Source organism: Schistocerca americana, chromosome 10 (genome assembly GCF_021461395.2).
Source record: "Schistocerca americana isolate TAMUIC-IGC-003095 chromosome 10, iqSchAmer2.1, whole genome shotgun sequence".
In the NCBI taxonomy this organism is placed as follows: domain Eukaryota; kingdom Metazoa; phylum Arthropoda; class Insecta; order Orthoptera; family Acrididae; genus Schistocerca; species Schistocerca americana.
In genome coordinates this window covers 63,525,767-63,545,214 of record NC_060128.1, presented here as the reverse complement: position 1 = coordinate 63,545,214, position 19,448 = coordinate 63,525,767, and the positions used below count along the sequence as shown (strand labels likewise).

Sequence of the window (19,448 nt, the reverse complement as noted above, 5' to 3'; positions counted from 1 at the left end):
GCAAAATACGCCAGTTTTTTATATTCATATCTCCTATGTCCGACGACATCATTCGCATTGCAAACACAGACTTGTTTAGGCGCTTTAGCAGTACTTTAGTATGTCGCTCCCAACTGAATTTATCATCAGGTTGTAATCCCAAGAATTTTGCACTCTCAACTTCTACTATTTCCATGTCGTCATATTTTATTCACACACTAGAAGGAATCTCTTGGAAGTTCCGAACTGTATATAGTGAGTCTTTTCAAAGTTTAATGACAGTGTATTGGCTATGAACCACTTATTGTCAGTAAAAATTTGATTAGTTGCCCTTTCTAAATTTATATTTAATTCACTATTTTTTGCAATGTTTGTATCATCTGCAAATAAGACAAACTTGGCATGACAGGTCATTAATGTACATAAGAAAAAGTATTGGACCTAGTGTGGAACCTTGGGGAACACCAAATGTAATTTTTTTTTTTTTTCCCAATCAGATGATGCCTGATTGCCTACTGCTGATGTGTTATGTAATCACACCCTTTGTTTTCTATTAGTAAGATATGACTGAAACCACTTTGCAGCACTACCAGTGATGCTATAATATTTTAATTTACTTAAAAGAATGCTGTGATTCACACAGTCAAATCCCTTTGACAGGTCACAGAATATGCCAGTTGCCTCTAATTTGTTGTCTAATGAATTAAGGACATTTTCGCTGTAAGTGTAAATAACCTTCTCAATATCAGGACTCTTAAGAAACCCAAACTGTGACTTTGACAGTATGTTATTTTCACTAAGGTGCTTAAGTAGACGCTTGAACATAACCTTTCCAAAGATTTTTGAATAAGCAAAAGTGAGATCGGTCGGTAATTTGACGACATTTCTTTGTCCCCTTTCTTGTGGAGAGGTATAGCTTCAGCATATTTAAGCCAGTCCGGTTCAAAAATGGCTCTGAGCACTGTGGGACTTTCACATAAGTATCCAGCTGCTTGAAGCGTCTAGTATCAAAATTGTTAACAACCTTTATATAAAAACCGGATTATCTCTTGTAAGAAGAGAGTTGTTTTACTTCGCATCAAGTTAGAGGGGTCGTTCTGATTCCACAGTGGTGGATTAAGAAGTGCCCTATACAGCTTACCCATATCGGTGAAACTTCCTGGCAGACTAGAGCTGTGTGCTGACTGAGGACTCAAACCCTCAAGCTTTGCCTTTGGCGAACTTTGCTATCCGAGCACGACTCGCGACCCGTCCTCACAGTTTTGCTTCCGCCATTGTCTAACCACCTACCTTCCACACTTTACAGAAGTTCTCCTTCTAATTTGTATGATTAGCTCTCCTGGGGAAAAAAAGGATACTGCAGATACGTGGCTTGGCCCAAGCCTGGAGGAGCCGGCCGAAGTGGCCGTGCGGTTAAAGGCGCTGCAGTCTGGAACCGCAAGACCGCTACGGTCGCAGGTTCGAATCCTGCCTCGGGCATGGATGTTTGTGATGTCCTTTGGTTAGTTAGGTTTAACTAGTTCTAAGTTCTAGGGGACTAATGACCTCAGAACTTGAGTCCCATAGTCATCAGAGCCAAGCCTGGAGGACTGTTCCCAGAATGACTGTAGCTCAAATGGTTCAAATGGCTCTAACCACTATGGCACTTAATATCCGAGGTCATCAGTCCCGTAGAACTTAGAACTACTTAAACCTAACTAACCTAAGGACATCATACAACATCCAGTCATCGCGAGGCAGAGAAAATCCCTGACCCCGCCCGGAATCAAACCCGGGCGTGGGAAGCGAGAACGCTACCGCACGACCACAAGCTGCGGACAGCCAGTCCGGGAATGTTCCTGTGATAGGTGATTGATTACGCAACTAAGCTCACATGAACACTCTTTTATTAACTTTGTTGATATGTTGTTATAACCACTACAATGCTTTGATTTCAAGGACTTTATGATGAATTCTGTTCCTTTGGGTGAAGTGTCAATTCCATTTTACTGAGATTGCTTGTGTGTACTGGTCTCAGATATTCCATTGCATTATTTACTGAACCTGACAACCCCATATTATCAGGAACAGAGACAAAATACTTGTTTAAATGGTTTGCAATACAACATTAGTTTGTTACCAGGATTTCATTTATTTTTAGAGCTATTTGTCCCTCCTCATTTCTGATCCTACCTGTCTCTGACTTACCTATATCCCATATCGGACATGCTAGAAATTCCTGTGCACGTTAGGAAAGACTCCTGAAAATGATTTTTCTATGCTATGACTTCAAAAACTCGGCACGCTCAATGCTCAGTTAGTCACAGTGCGTGCGCCAACGGCTTATTAGGTACCCAGACTACAAAGCAGATTTATGAAGACGGACTCGTGGCAAGCAGTTACCATGGCACCTATTGGGGGCGTGCAGAAAATGGAACCGGAAGAAAGAAATGCTGTTGGTTTGTACGAAAGCTGCCTAAAAAGTTTTATTACTTCATTTCATGTACAACCACGTTCCTCTTAAAATTCGTACTAGAACAACCTTTTAAGATTTAAACCGTAGACTTGTTTTGCCAAGGCAATGATCGATGACTGTAACAGTACTACTCTGCAAAATCGTCTCTGAAAAATTTTCCGCTGGTGTTTCCATGTTCGACATGCAGACATACTTGTCAATGGACACGTCAAAAAAATGGTTCAAATGGCTCTGAGCACTATGGGACTCAATCTGCTGAGGTCTTAAGTCCCCTAGAACTTAGAACTACTTAAACCTAACTAACCTAAGGACAACACACACATCCATGCCCGAGGCAGGATTCGAACCTGCGACCGTAGTGGTCGCTCGGCTCCAGACTGTAGCGCCTAGAACCGCACGGCCACTACGGCCGGCTAATGGACACGTCAGTCTGTCCTCAAAGTTGTAACAGTCAAAAATACCTACCCATTTATGAAGTACAATAAATAAAATATTCACATCCTTTGCCTGGTGCAAAACCTGCTATTATTTGCTAAAATGCCAAATGCGCATTTAATAAAACGCTTGGCTTTTTACAATCTTTAGTTGAAAACACTTTTTTAGGCGTCAAGTGTTTTGCTAGATAAGGTCTTTGCGTAGGGCGAATGCCTCGTCAGCCAAAAATACAGATGGAAGAAGTTTACCGGTGGGACAGTTTGGAAAAAAATTCCGGCTGTGGCAAATTTACGGTCTTTGCAAAGACTTTCTTACCTCGATCAGTTGCTTTGAACAAATTTGAATCTTCTTCATCCACATAGCCTACCACATCAGTGTATCTGAAATAGTAACTGCTGGCTGCCACAGCTATTAGGACAATCGAAAAGAACTTTTCGTAGTTGGAAAAAAAATCACTTGCCGATTCGCATGACTTTATAATTATGATGTGTTTCGCATTAATGGCTGCCACACAATGACGGAAATTGATCTTCATTTCATTATTTGTACTGATTTCTACCCAGTCTTCAGTGATTGGTTGTTTCATCAACTCTTTTACAAGCGTCTCCCATAACGAATAATTTCTGCAGCCGATGAATGAACAAGTAGCACTCGAAGTAAAGTGAACGTTTCCTGATTCTAGATACCTCAAAATTATTTGAAAATTATCTACGTTTTATAATGTGTATAAATTTTATTGTAGGTAAGGAGGTACAGAAACGTTGGAAAAGCGTAACTATTTGAGAAGCTTAAAATTGCGGGAAGACTGAAGTGGAGATGCAGCGAAGAATAAGTAGCGTTATCTTAGCAAGTAAATTACCTTTCTCTAGTTTTATTTTCAGATATCTGTCACCTCCTGCTTCGCTCGCGTAATAGTAGTTTTGTTATGAGTGCCGGTGAGCAATTACGAGATATCTGTGTGTATATAGTGGTGTGGAAACGTATGTATAAGAAATGCGTGCAGTGCCGTTATATAACAACACAATGAATGTACTTCTATTATTATGGTGTATGTAGAGTCGGCGAGCACGCGCTATATTTTCTAATTATATGTAAGAATCTTCGATTCATTACATTCGTGCAGAAATATAGTTTTTAGGGGTTTCTATGGTTCACCTAGTACTGGATGCGAGATTTTGCCATCAGAGCAACACATACCAACCGCTTCTCCCTTCCATTTTAATACGTTGTGATGCCTATACCTTTTTTAACCAGTCCTCCTGTGATGACTGATTTATGATTAACACAGTGAGTTAATAGATGATAACAAAATGCAGCCTCACCCAAAGCCTCCCGCGTTCCACATGTAAATGTACTACTCTCTGTCGTACAGCTGTAATGTACGCATGAGCTCAGCGTCTAAAAATGCGACGGCCTGTGACTATTCTAATATCTCTGTAGCTCTTAAGGCCGCCTGATGTTCTGCATCCAAGTTCCGGCGGACATGACATTGCTATGAGTTTTGTTGAATTCGAGCAACATTCTTAGAACTATGCGCTAAATCAGTTTAACGTTCGCAGGCTTGTAGTCATAGTTGTTCTGGGGCTTACCGACCGATTTTATTGTTGTATCTCCATCCGAATTCTCTAGCCATGACAGTGGCGTAGGAACTCAATTACATAAGCCACGCGCACAATAACCATAGGGTAAATATCTCTGGAGTGAGCATTGCGTTCTGCGCATGTTGTCAACATTAAACCAGGATTGTCACGTGATCTCGGGACTTCGCTGTGCGTGTGTGCTTTCTGCAGCGTTTGAGTTTTTGTTGTGTTTCACCGTTTGTTGATAATGTAATAGCGATGGTGAATTACGTTGTTGCTACGGATGCAAAGAAAAATATGTTAAAGGAGGGATAGTAACTTTTCATGGGTACATTCCATATAGCTCTAATTATAGTTTTCATTTTAGTAAGAGACACTGTATACGTTTAAAAATTTCGAGACGCATTATAATTAAGACTTGATTCTGTAGACCTATTTTTCTACGACTTTATAATAGATATTACGGCTCGTACAAAAGCTTACAAACAATCTCTTCCTCTCGTAAATTTGCTAGTGGAACAGGAAAGGGAAAGGTTAGTTGTTTCAGTAAATACTATCCTCCATGCATTTATCAGTGACTTGTCAATTATGTATATAGATTACTCCGTCTACTATTTATTTAATGAACTGGGAGCAAGTACTTAAAATGCGTTAAATAAATACCTCAAAGTGCCACCAGTAAGAAAAATTGTGTTTTACGTCGCGAAAACGAGAAAATAAATACGCAGAAATACAAGAAAAAAGGACGAATTGTTGTTGTTGTTGTGGTCTTCAGTCCTGAGACTGGTTTGATGCAGCTCTCCATGCTACTCTATCCTGTGCAAGCTTTTTCATCTCCCAGTACCTACTGCAACCTACATCCTTCTGAATCTGCTTAGTGTATTCATCTCTTGGTCTCCCTCTACGATTTTTACCCTCCACGCTGCCCTCCAATGCTAAATTTGTGATCCCCTGATGCCTCAGAACATGTCCTACCAACCGATCCCTTCTTCTGGTCAAGTTGTGCCACAAACTTCTCTTCTCCCCAATCCTATTCAATACTTCCTCATTAGTTATGTGATCTACCCATCTAATCTTCAGCATTCTTCTGTAGCACCACATTTCGAAAGCTTCTATTCTCTTCTTGTCCAAACTATTTATCGTCCATGTTTCACTTCCATACATGGCTACACTCCATACGAATACTTTCAGAAATGACTTCCTGACACTTAAATCTATACTCGATGTTAACAAATTTCTCTTCTTCAGAAACGCTTTCCTTGCCATTGCCAGCCTACATTTTATATCTTCTCTACTTCGACCATCATCAGTTATTTTGCTCCCCAAATAGCAAAACTCCTTTACTACTTTAAGTGCCTCATTTCCTAATCTAATTCCCTCAGCATCACCCGACTTAATTAGACTACATTCCATTATCCTTGTTTTGCTTTTGTTGATGTTCATCTTATATCCTCCTTTCAAGACACTGTCCATTCCATTCAACTGCTCTTCCAAGTCCTTTGCTGTCTCTGACAGAATTACAATGTCATCGGCGAACCTCAAAGTTTTTATTTCTTCTCCATGAATTTTAATACCTACTCCGAATTTCTCTTTTGTTTCCTTTACTGCTTGCTCAATATACAGATTGAACAACATCGGGGAGAGGCTACAACCCTGTCTTACTCCCTTCCCAACCACTGCTTCCCTTTCATGTCCCTCGACTCTTATAACTGCCATCTGGTTTCTGTACAAATTGTAAATAGCCTTTCGCTCCCTGTATTTTACCCCTGCCACCTTTAGAATTTGAAAGAGAGTATTCCAGTCAACATTGTCAAAAGCTTTCTCTAAGTCTACAAATGCTAGAAACGTAGGTTTGCCTTTCCTTAATCTTTCTTCTAAGATAAGTCGTAAGGTCAGTATTGCCTCACGTGTTCCAACATTTCTACGGAATCCAAACTGATCTTCCCCGAGGTTGGCTTCTACTAGTTTTTCCATTCGTCTGTAAAGAATTCGTGTTAGTATTTTGCAGCTGTGGCTTATTAAGCTGATAGTTCGGTAATTTTCACATCTGTCAACACCTGCTTTCTTTGGGATTGGAATTATTATATTCTTCTTGAAGTCTGAGGGTATTTCGCCTGTTTCATACATCTTGCTCACCAGATGGTAGAGTTTTGTCAGGACTGGCTCTCCCACGGCCGTCAGTAGTTCCAATGGAATATTGTCTACTCCGGGGGCCTTGTTTCGACTCAGGTCTTTCAGTGCTCCGTCAAACTCTTCATGCAGTATCATATCTCCCATTTCATCTTCATCTACATCCTCTTCCATTTCCATAATATTGTCCTCAAGTACATCGCCCTTGTATAGACCCTCTATATACTCCTTCCACCTTTCTGCTTTCCCTTCTTTGCTTAGAACTGGGTTTCCATCTGAGCTCTTGATATTCATACAAGTCGTTCTCTTATCTCCAAATGTCTCTTTAATTTCCCTGTAGGCGGTATCTATCTTACCCCTAGTGAGATAGGCCTCTACATCCTTACATTTGTCCTCTAGCCATCCCTGCTTAGCCATTTTGCACTTCCTGTCGATCTCATTTTTGAGACGTTTGTATTCCTTTTTGCCTGTTTCACTTACTGCATTTTTATATTTTCTCCTTTCATCAATTAAATTCAATATTTCTTCTGTTACCCAAGGATTTCTACTAGCCCTAGTCTTTTTACCTACTTGATCCTCTGCTGCCTTCACTACTTCATCCCTCAAAGCTGCCCATTCTTCTTCTACTGTATTTATTTCCCCCATTCCTGTCAATTGCTCGCTTATGCTCTCCCTGAATCTCTGTACAACCTCTGGTTCTTTTAGTTTATCCAGGTCCCATCTCCTTAAATTCCCACCTTTTTGCAGTTTCTTCAGTTTTAATCTACAGGTCATAACCAATAGATTGTGGTCAGAGTCCACATCTGCCCCTGGAAATGTCTTACAATTTAAGACCTGGTTCCTAAATCTCTGTCTGACCATTATATAATCTATCTGATACCTTTTAGTATCTCCAGGGTTCTTCCATGTATACAACCTTCTTTCATGATTCTTAAACCAAGTGTTAGTTATGATTATGTTGTGCTCTGTGCAAAATTCGACCAGGCGGCTTCCTCTTTCATTTCTGTCCCCCAATCCATATTCACCTACTACGTTTCCTTCTCTCCCTTTTCCTACACTCGAATTCCAGTCACCCATGACTATTAAATTTTCGTCTCCCTTCACAATCTGAATAATTTCGTTTATTTCATCATACATTTCTACTGTATTTATTTCCCCCATTCCTGTCAATTGCTCGCTTATGCTCTCCCTGAATCTCTGTACAACCTCTGGTTCTTTTAGTTTATCCAGGTCCCATCTCCTTAAATTCCCACCTTTTTGCAGTTTCTTCAGTTTTAATCTACAGGTCATAACCAATAGATTGTGGTCAGAGTCCACATAACCAAGGACGAATTAGCAGGGATATAATCGCTAATGTGTGGTAAATTCGGTGTTTTTCGGACACTTGCGAAAGTACTAACGTACTGTTAAGTCGTTTTGCAGGACTATCACTGCAAAAATGTACTTCAGGCTCTGTAATACTATAAAGTGCGGTATCATACCAAAAACTACCAAAAATCGAGTGCATCAGAACTATGACACCTATCGCAAAGAAGCTGAATGTAATATCACTTGCCCTTAAAAGTTACGTAGCTGGTTTTTTCCCGGTATCAAATGGATACTGCTAAAATGTCTGCGCAACATATATAAATAATCCACGACACGTACGAAAAGAATCCATCTGTGCTAGGGATGTAGTGACATTCTAAATATACAGGGCGCTATACGAACAAACACACGACGTCCCGAGATCACGTGACCAGGCCGGCAATGTATGTTGACAACACAAAATCTGTTCTGCGCATGTGAGTGCTCACTCCAGAGATATTTACTCTATGACAATAACATTGGATTTGCAGTGTCAAGGATAATGGATTTGCACTGTCAAGGAGTAATCTATAGACACTAAGAGTCGCCGACCATCGGGCCAGCCTAGTCGGCTGGCAATCACGTATAGCATATTTAAAAATACAACTTTCTGAAGTAGCCAGTGGTCTTCCGCAGGGTTCAAGCTATCCCCATAAAAATATTGAAATTGGTTCAGCAGTGTACTCATGAAAGCACAACGGAGTAAGTCACTTCGGAAATAATAATGTAATCATACTGGAGTTAGTATGGAAGTATGGATTAATCGTTGTGTTAATTACGTAGAATCATATTACGTAGAACATATCAACCAGCAAACCCATTATCACAAATATGATAAAGTTTAAAAGTGAAAGACTAATAAATACCCTATATGGTAAAATTTAAAAGTGATAGAGTAAATAGCCTTTTCGAAGAGTAATTATTGTTTCATATTTCGCGTTACATTCTTCAAATCAACAAATATTTCGTACTACACACTTTTCTAAAGTAGCGTATGTTCTTCCTCAGCGCCCAGGCTATCTCCATACCAAATTTTATCAAAATTAGTTCAGCGATTTAATCGTGAAAGTGTAACCGACGGAGTTGCTATTGCATTTGTAATAGTAGTATGGATTAAGAGAGAGAGTTATTGGGACATATTGAATGTTCCATTAGTCTTGGTCATTCCAATATGGAAAAAATGATTGCGGGACAACAGGAAGCAACGAAGAGTCGGTTGCAGCAGTCGACGAAACTGCGCCATGTCCAGGTGTGTTTCAGCTGCGTCTGCTTAAGCCCGTCTCACACGGAGCAAGATTCGCTGTAAGTTTCCTTGCTGGCTCGCGCGACGGCTGCCTTGCGGGCTCCGTCGTCTGCTAGCGGGCTACCTTGCTGGGAACCTTGTAAGATTTCCAGGATAGGTCCGGTGCTATTTTTCTTGTAAGGTTCCCTGCGTGCCACCTGCGTTGGCCAATCATGAGACAGTTTCGTTTGTGACGTCAGTCGCGGAAAGCTTGGGCGGGAAGCCTTTGTTGATAGTAGCTTTTCTGCTGTTGTGAGGTGCGGTAGGAAGTTCGTATAATTATTAAATAATGGCACCGCAGTGGTCCAAGGAAGCGATTAAAGCATTGATATGTACTTATAGGGACAGACAGTGTCTGTACGCCATGAAAAGCGCAAACTACTATAATAAACACTTGTGTGCAGAAGCACTCGGAAGAGTTGCAAGTGACGTGTGTCTTCTTCGGCCATATCCATACGTATAAAATTTGCAAAGGATGTACGATCTTCTATCCTATAAAACAAAGTCGTATATAACAGTCATTATTGGTATATTTATGAAGTCAAACAGTAATGAAATGGTGATACTTTTCAAACAAAAGTAGGTGTTATGCGAACTAACCTCAACTCGTTATGAAGCATGGAGAGCACACCTTTTCCAGCGTTTCTCCTCTTAATACAGTTTTTCGTCAATTCTTTCTTTCTTCTTCTCTCATTAGCATGCATTTCTGCATCGTTTAGCACCAAAACAGCTAATAATGGCAGTTTGCTCTGAACATCTGTACCTGAAGCAGCCATCTTCGTTCGATACAACATGCAGCCAATCACAACACAACTAGCTGCCGATCTTGCACCGTGGGAGAGCTTCGACATGGAAGATAGCCGGCTCCCTTCCCTGCAAGCCGGCGAGCATGCACGCCATCTCGCAAACTTGCGGGAACCTTGCTCCGTGTGAGAAGGGCTTTACTGCTTCGGCGCGTGTACGTGCCACTACACGGCAAGTTTCTCTGCTCTGTGTGGCCGCCACGAAATATTCCTGCCACGTTTTTTCCAGCTCATATACCAAAGTAAAAGAGACGCGCAAAACCGTAGCCTAATACGTAGCACGAGACACTCAGGATTTTGGTTAGACTTTTTCCATTGTGTAACGCAGCGTTAACATTGTGCCAGAGAAGCATAACACACGCTATGTTACGTACAGTGGGTCCAAAAAGTATTCGTCTAGTTGTAATTTTTTTAAAGAACTAAGTATATGTCACGTGAAAGAAGGGAACATAAAATGTGATTGTCCAGTCATATGCAACGAACCTTAGTAAGTCATCTTTATTGGTGGACAAGGAAATAAATACATCCGTAGCGATAAAAAAAAAATTACAAAACGGATAATTTATTCAAGGGCTGCTTCAAAAAGTATTCGGCCACCGCATAATTTTTTTTTTTAATTTACAGTCTGAAAATATGATTTCAATAACAAAAATTAATATTTAGTGGGGTTTCCCTATGCAGCTATTACTGCTTGTAGTCGTCTGGGCATCGACTTGACCAAATTTGCCGGCAGAGAGGCTGGAATTCTGTCCTATTCGTCTTGAGATGTTCCTTTAAGGTTTATCTTGTTAGAAATGTGTCTTCTCCTGATGCTATCTTCCAGTACTTTCCAAAGGTGGTCAACGGGATTAATGTCTGGGCTATGAGGAGGGGTGTTAAGTTGCACAGGAGCCACAGCCTTGTATTTAGAGCCGTATGCTTTGGGTCGTTATCTTGTTGAAAAATGTAATTTCCTTGCAGACGTAATTTTTCGGCGCTAGGATTCAGATTGTCCTTTATAATGTTGGTGATCCATTGTGCCTTTTATGAAATGTAACTTTCCAACACCTGCAGCACTCATCCAGCCCCAGCCCCACACCAGCGGCGAGCCACCAATGTGGTCGCCCTAAGCTTGTTGACACCAGTGCCTACCAATTTAAATTATATATTAAGCACTGAAGGTGGTCACTAAGTGACCGAAAATCGATTTTGCGTTTAATAAAACAAAAAAATACGACCAATGCTGTCTCTCCTTCCAAGTATACCCATTATATGGTCGTGGTGCACAGGACACTCCATTGAGTCGCCAATCAATGTGTTTAAACGTTGGCACAAGATTGTGTGGCGACATCTCCGCATTCTTCTTAACGCCACACCATTCGCCTGCCATACGACCCGAATACGTTATATTTACTCTCGTCATAAAATATTACTCTATCCCAGAAGTGTTCCTTCTTGAATCTTTCGATTCTGCTAACTGACCCAAAATTTCTTGCGCGCTACACGGCCGTGATACCCATACGTTTTGAAGGTATTTCTGATGGTGTTGGCGCACACCTTCTCTCCCCTGGACTCTTAACTCCCCAGCCAACTGATTTTAGGTTTCTTCTTCTTTTGCCTCACGATAAATCTCACAGCAGCATCAATCAAAGTGTGAGGACGTCCGGTACGTGGTTGGCTTATTAATGATTTAGTTGCGCAAAATCGATCTATAATCGACGACCGTCGATCTAGATCTACCGACTACTTTAGCAATCTCGTAAGAAGATTTGCACTCACTATGTAAGCGCAGAATAAGTTTCCTTTCGATCGGCGTCGCCTCACTACCCTTACGGCCCATGGCGCTAATTGCGCCGTTTAGAGCCACAACAGGCGATAGGGTGGGGCCGCGCACGGTAGACTCCAGGGTGCGCCGTGGGTCAGCGTTACAGTTTAATCACTGCGCGCAGAATTTAGGCATGTTCAGATGGTGGACGAATACTTTATGAACGAGCTCTTGTATTACATTTTCTGTTTTGTTAACCATGCTGTCGATTTGGACGTATTTCTTTCCTTGTTTTTCAACAAAAATGACTTACCGAGGCACTTCTTACATGACTGGCTCTTTAGATTTTGTATACATGTCTTTTCATGTTACACAGACTTTGTTTTCTAAAAGATATGCAGCTAGACGAATCCTTTTTGGAGTCACTGTAGATGAATGACTAAGATTTATCAGAGATCTCGTCGAACACTGAATTTGAGCAAGTCAGCTATGCACAATTATACAGTCGATTGCACAACCGGTAATACCAGAGCTCTTATCTAGATTTCGTAGTAGAGAAACAAAGAATTCAATCTTGAAACCCGTATTAATTATATAGCCTCAAAAAAAAAAAAAGTTTTCGATCGAATTGATGGAAATAAATTATGATCATTAATGAATGAGAGTGGTTACCTGGCATACCGGTACCTCATAAGGGCAATCAAAAGCTTATATTGTGAAACAAAAATAGTATAGTACAGAATACAGGAAAGAAAGGAGAAATGGAAGTCAGTGAAGGAGTGAGACAGGGATGTTACTTTTGATCCACTCTTCCTAGCGTTAAAGTGGAGCATTTCCTTCTAAGTTAGAAATCAGTTCATTATCGAGAGATTAAATTAAGCAAACACGCTAATTTAATTGCTTTGCAGTTATGCTCAAGTTTCAGGCAATATATGGAACAAGAAACAAAACCCTGAATAACAAAACTCGAAACGATACAAGAATTAAATCCTGAACAGTGAAGGTACCATTACTTAGAACAAGTAATCTTGCCATTACTGTTGTATGGAAGCAAGAGTTACATAATAGAAACTAAGATGATAAAATACAAGCAGAATGGATGAGATTCGTGAGGATACTCTCGTGCACTAAAAGAGACTTATTAAAGAATTAATACTCTTGTTCGCCCACTGCTTGAATACTGCTCACCGGTGTGGGATCCGTACCAGATAGGTTTGATAGAAGAGATAGAGAAGATCCAACGGAGAGCAGCGCGCTTCGTTACAGGATCATTTAGTAATCGCGAAAGCGTCACGGAGGTGATAGATAAACTGCAGCGGAAGACTCTGCAAGAGAGACGCTCAGTAGCTCGGTACGGGCTTTTGTTGAAGTTTCGAGAACATACCTTCACCGAGGAGCCAAGCAGTATATTGCTCCCTCCTACGTATATCTCGCGAAGAGACCATGAAGATAAAATCAGAGAGATTAGAGCTCACACGGAGGCGTATCGACAACCTTTCTTTCCACAACAATACGAGACTGGAATAGAACGGAGAACCGATAGAGGTACTCAAGGTACCCTCCGCCACACACCGTCAGGTGGCTTGCGGAGTATGGATGTAAATATAGAATATTAAGGCATAGGTCGACTGAGGAGACCACGGTTATCAAGTTTGTCAAGATGGAACAGCATATGCCTAATCCACAGTTTAAACACTGTATATAAGACGACGACGACGAATAATTTTACATGACACTATACTGTCCATCGAGGTTCAAGGTACAATGGAAATGCGTTATTGTAATTGCATTCACCGATGTGCCTCTCTGCGTTATTAGGATCGTACCAGCAAGTTTTAAAGACGAATAATATTTTAAATTCTTGTTGGCTTTGCGCTCAATTTTTGGCTATAGTGGCGTACATTAATTGTTAATGGAGTCTTCTGTCAGCTTGGGCATAGTGATTTTAGTGGTCCTCGTTCCTCTATATCTCGAACCACTGGTACAAGTTCCTTTGGGACATTGCGACTTTGATCGCTACCGTGTTGTATTAATATCAGCGGTGGCGAGTAGACAGTCTGCACGGTGGAGGGTCTTTGTACCGGCGGAAGCTTGGGCGGCATAGCGTTTTCGAAAAATCGTGGGTATTTTGTTTGCGGAAGTTGGCATATGCGGAGTGTAGGTAAGAGGACACAAGTAGTAGTTTCGCGCTTTACTTTGTACATTGTTTGAGCAAAAGCCTTGAAGTGTATCGGTAGGTATTATTCGTTTGTCTTGAGTGCGTTTAAATACACCTAAGTAACGTGCGTGGTGCAATTACATATGTACAGGACAATATTCTGCCCCGTAACTGTGATTTACGGCCCACTGTGTAGAGAAGGTCTCGAGCATGTTTAGCAACATAACCCAACTGTGTGTAAAATGCGGGCATGGCGCGGGAAAAGGAGGAGGAAGACAGACAGAAATCATGGTTAGAAGTTAGGCCTTGCTAGAAAGGATGCCGGGCCGGTAGTTAAGTGTGTAGAACTTTGTATGTGCGTAGAGTTGTCAACATGTATTTCATGGTAAAAGGCAGTGTGATTTTCGCAGAAGTAGTAGGATACTTGATTGTATCGGACTGCTTTTTAAACATTTACCGTTTCACGAATTGCAGGTTTTGAAAAGCATCGTTTCTGGTTCTTCTTGGGCAAAGCTACGATCGACATTATATAGTTGCTGCTTGCAGCCCTTACAAAAGTCTGTTTTATGAACTTTTTCGTTTTTGACCTGCAATCCTGTTATGACGGGTTAGCACTCTGGGGTTTCGCATTCCTGTGGCTAATCTGCTTGCAGCGTGCTGATGTTATAAGGCATCTTGGTTGCTGTAAGGCTTTACTGACATGAGGAACTACTGCGGTTTGGAATCTTGTTAGTTGTTACGGTTTGTTAGAACCTCCCCCAGACCCATTTCAGCTGCCCTGAGGTGAGGAGCTTTTGTCTGTGCTGTAAATAATTTGTACTATCGTGGAGGTGTGTACATGTTTGTTCCTGTATGTACGCGCGCATTGTCTTACTTCCACGTAATTGTATATTAAGTTTATAGTTTCAGTAGTTAAGCTGTTTATATGTGTCGAGTTAAGCTGTTTATATGTGTCGAAGGGATGTTCAGAAATTATTCTCACAGTCCAATGGTTTTGTACAGAGTATTGTGATTATATTTTCAGTGACAAAGCATTACAGAACATTTTAAAATTATCACATATTGCACATCAGGGAGGAAGGTAGGTTTGCATCTACATGACTCTGTTAAACTTTCTGAACAGCCCTCATATTTGTAACTTGTGATTCACCAGGGTAGTAAATCCAAGCCCACTCCACTTTAGTGGCATATAGTTATTACCCTTGCAATATTGCTAACTTTTAGGTGAATTGCTAACTGCATGCTTCCGAGGCTAATTTATCTTGACAGTCTGATAGAATTTTGAAACATATCTATTTTGAACATTGGAACTCTTCTGAAAAATTGGGAACTAAGACAACTGTTATAGCAGTATGTTGGAAACCTCTTTTTTGTCACAAACCAATTATATGAATTACATGCCCCAACATATCACTGATAAAAGATGCATTTAGCAAGCTGTTCACCTATTGAACCCTTACATTTACCTGTAAGATTGCTCTGTCTCATTGTGTTGTTCATTTGTTGATTTTATTTTTTTCATTGACCTGTGTAGAGTGAGGCGAGTTGACCACGTGCCACACCACAACCACCCCTGTACCGTTCTAACCGTCTCACCAACAAACCCGCAACCACCGCCAGCCAAGTAGAGCCCATCTGTTGTGCCAGTCATGGACTCCATGGACAAACCTCTGCCCAACGATGATCCCTCAGTCACCCTGACCATTCGACTTATTATGCAAGGCAAGGTAAGTTGGCTTCCCTCTTTGCTCTGGTACTATATTACCTCAGTTCTAGTGGGTGTCATGACTCCAAATAATAAACTGAGTGTTTGAAGCAAATATTGCTAGATTACAGCTAATACCCATACACAGGGGACATTTGTTTCACCCATTACCTTAACAAGGGAAACATAAATATTTTCATTGTGTAAGAGAAAAGAAATAGGAAAACGGGTACTTAACAGACAGTACGTTCTGGTAAGTAAAATATTTCATTGTAGGTTTATTAATGTACTGCATAATAAACATTTTATTCAAGTTATTTGGATGTATTATACCATACTGTGTGATGATGCTCAGTTTCTATTTGATAAGTATGCATAGGCATCAGACACCAGATGCGAAAACTGACCCTCAAAAACTGTTGAACCGTTTTCATATAGAGCAACTTGATGTATTGTAGGCTATGTTAAATTCTTTGAGTTAATGGAGATTTCTTGCAGGGATGATAATGAAGGCTTTTGTGGCTATATCCACAAAGGATGTTTTTCAGACCTTGAGGCAACACCCTCCATCATACACAGGAAATGGATTTGCATTGTGGTAGTGCTACTGAGTGACCCGCAAAGTGCTGCCATTTTTTTTAATTTTTTAAATTGTACTTCTCACTGAAAACTTCAAAAGTCCAGGATCACTGTTTTTTTGTGGTCTTCATTACAACTTTTTCTTTGCAGCACAAAAAATCAGAAAATCCATAATGTCACTTTCACACCATAACCAAGCAGCCCTCATTGTACTAGTCCAAATTTGGCTTTGACCTTTTTATTTTCAGCATTTGTGAGATGATGCAGTGCCAACTTTTTATGTTCTCATTAGGTAACAATTTATATTTTAATCCGTTTTTCCTGGCAATTGTGAAATTTCACTTTATATCAATCTCCGCCCTGTACTTAAAATGACTGACAACACTCCAATTCATATGCTGTATTATTCAAAGTATAAGCTGTAATTATCCAGATAATTGCATGCACGGTGATAAAAAGTACGATAGGGTCAATAAACCATTGCATCCTTATTGAGTCGCGGTAGTGCTTGCATTTCCAGTATGCAGAAAATGGTAGGTAAACGTTTAAAGTATTGCTTATATGTTCAGGGCATTTATTATCAAAGTCCAGTCTATCTATAACATACAGTTTTATTGGACTTTCCTAAATCATTTGAGGTAGTTTCCACATCGCATAATAGCTGGTTCATTCCCTCAACTTTGCCAAACTGTGTGCTCTGTGTGTAATGTTATAACTATTAAAGGATAGGAACACCAGAGCCAAGGAAACCATTTTTCAGTTCTATATATTGTTTATACATAAATAACTATAGACAGCTCTAAAACCAGGGAGCAAGTTGAGCTAGGTGTGGCCCAGTACATGAAACACATTTTTCTCAATTTCTATCACATGTTTACTGCAATTTTTCACTTAATGTTTATTTTCCTAGCCTTACATTGCTGAATATAACAAGCAAGACCAGAATTTATTTACAAGAAATGAAAACGTCACAGATACTTAAGTAGTACAAAAAGTTTTGGGTTAAAGTGCACTTATGGTATACAACATGTCTTCTGTTCTGTGCTGCAATTGCTAAATCAAGATTCGGATTAGACAGTATAGCAGAACCAATGAGAAAACAATGTTCAATAAATGTCATGATCTTGAGTGTATTAAATTACATAGTGGCATAATGGGCTATATTGTGCAGTTTGCTATTGTATAAGATAGAATATTCTTTAAAATTTAAACTGTAGTCTTAAGTTCCTGCATAAACAGCACCCTGGAAATCGGGACAGTCAGGAAATGCCTCACAAATATTTTAAATGATCATTGGTCTATGCTACAAATCGGCCCATCATCACAGCCAGTTTTTTTTTTTTTTTTTTTTTCCATTCGTATTCATTGGCTTTGTCAACTTGCAACCAAACTGTAACACTGGCTTCCAAAACAATATTACAAGAATCTTGTTATATCTTCAGAAATGTACAAGAAATGGATACAGAAACCAGTAACCAAATTTATAATCTGCAGTAGCCATATTATTGTCAATCTTGTACCTAATTCATACTTTCCACCAAAGAAAGTCATTAAATTCAGTAATAGTCATTGGGTAACACATACTATTACTGGATTGGATATGAGCATAGATAATGAATTGCCAGCAGTGCCACAAAACAGGGGAGCTGTGGTGCTCAGTATAAGCACTCTTAACCCACTTTCCCAAGTTTTGTACAGTTATGTTCAGATTCTGCCCATGGCACATTAATAAAATAACAAAGTGACATGTCTATTGTAAAATAAGAATCTCTCTCTTCTGGGGTTCTGAAAATGAAAAGTATATGCCCAGTGCTTCTTACTGCACTGACTGATCTGAAAGCTCAGTGCGTAGATTTCTTCTGACACATATATGCTTGTTTGTCATAAAACACTGAGGTATGGTCTGATCTTGCTGCGTAAAAACGAAAAAAGTTTATAAGCAAAGTAAGACAGGAAAGTGGAAGTAGCACAAATGGATTCACACTTAAAGCAAGTTTTGATGAAGGTAATGCACCTCCGTTTTCTACACTTAACTGCAGACGTTATTCCGAATCTTCAGAAAACATGTATCTATTATTGCACTGATCATAGAATGCTACCGTTTACACATGCTCCTGTTTAATGTGGCAGTATTCTCTTGAGGAATCATCTCCCATTCTTTCAGGAGGTTTTCAGAATGCTGCTGATGAGCCCTTTTCCGCAGCTGGGCCTGTACATTCTCAGTGGAATTCTAATCAGGGCTTCAAGCAGGCCAAGCCATAGCATGAAATTCCATTTGTTCAAGAACTCTTGGGCAATTCTCACAAGATGTGGGTGTGCACTGTTGTGCATTAGTGGAAAATTATGACCAATAAATGGAACAGAGGGCAAACATGGTCCGAAAGGATTTGTTCCACATACTAATGTGCTGCAAGGCCTCATGTTCAGCAAAGACCAAACCCAACTTGACAATCATACTGATTCCTACCCATATAAGAAGAGATCCTCCTGTGAAGGTGACCTGGATGAAAATGCTTAAAGGGGATACCCTTCTCAAAGCCCTCCCTCTCGCCATTTGATTGCAGGCCAAATCACAACTCGTCAGCGAATAATACTTGATTCCGTAGTTATTATCTCTATCAGTATTATTCTATTTCAAAACATAGTAGAGCTGTGTGATTACATGTGGTGAGTTGTGGGCATGGCAGGTCTTGATGGGTTGAAGACTGCCTGCAACCTGTGTTTACTGGATGATTCTTTTAGTAACATTGATTACTCTGAATTGACTTTGTGTCAATGGCATTGTTGTAATGGTTACAGAGAACTTGAAGGTGAAAGAAGTGATCATCTCATGACTGTGTTGCTGTTCTTGGACCTGATATTGGTTTCCTTCCATAGTCTTCAATTTCTGTAATGTTATTACCTCAGATCTGTGTTTTTTCAGGTTATGTGGGAAATAACAATTAAGACTAATGCATTAAGAAATTGACACTTGTTTACCTGCAAAGCAACACCAATAACATACCTTATCCTTAAATGTAGGATAAAGTGCAATTCGATATTTGCTACGTTTCACCTTTATGAGCTGGTCGCTGTAGTTGGATTTGGTGGCTGTTAGTCTCTCTGTGTTGTGCGAGGAATGCATTCAAAACTTCTTGTGTCTTGTAAGATGCTCGTTTCTTTGTTTGGGTTTGCCTTCGTTGTGCGGTCATTGCATTTAAAACGGGTGCTTCAGATAGTGCGGAGGTGTGTTTTATATGTGCTGGCAGTAT

The 19,448-nt window shown here is 40.2% G+C and overlaps 1 protein-coding gene across 13 annotated transcripts in view; it reads left to right on the top strand.

Annotated features, from left to right (window-relative positions):
- Window positions 1–19,448, top strand: part of LOC124552687 (poly(rC)-binding protein 3) — a 504,870-nt gene that overhangs the window by 396,909 nt on the left and 88,513 nt on the right. For 10 of the 13 annotated variants that reach the window (XM_047127022.1, XM_047127010.1, XM_047127021.1 and 7 more), the window contains one exon: window positions 15,448–15,640. In XM_047127022.1, the coding sequence (XP_046982978.1) occupies window positions 15,563–15,640 (78 nt within the window). In that variant the 5' untranslated portion in view covers window positions 15,448–15,562. Of the gene's footprint in view, window positions 1–13,783; window positions 13,989–14,277; window positions 14,697–15,447; window positions 15,641–19,448 lie in introns of those variants that run through there. The other 3 variants (XM_047127011.1, XM_047127015.1, XM_047127014.1) reach the window with 3 other exon arrangements.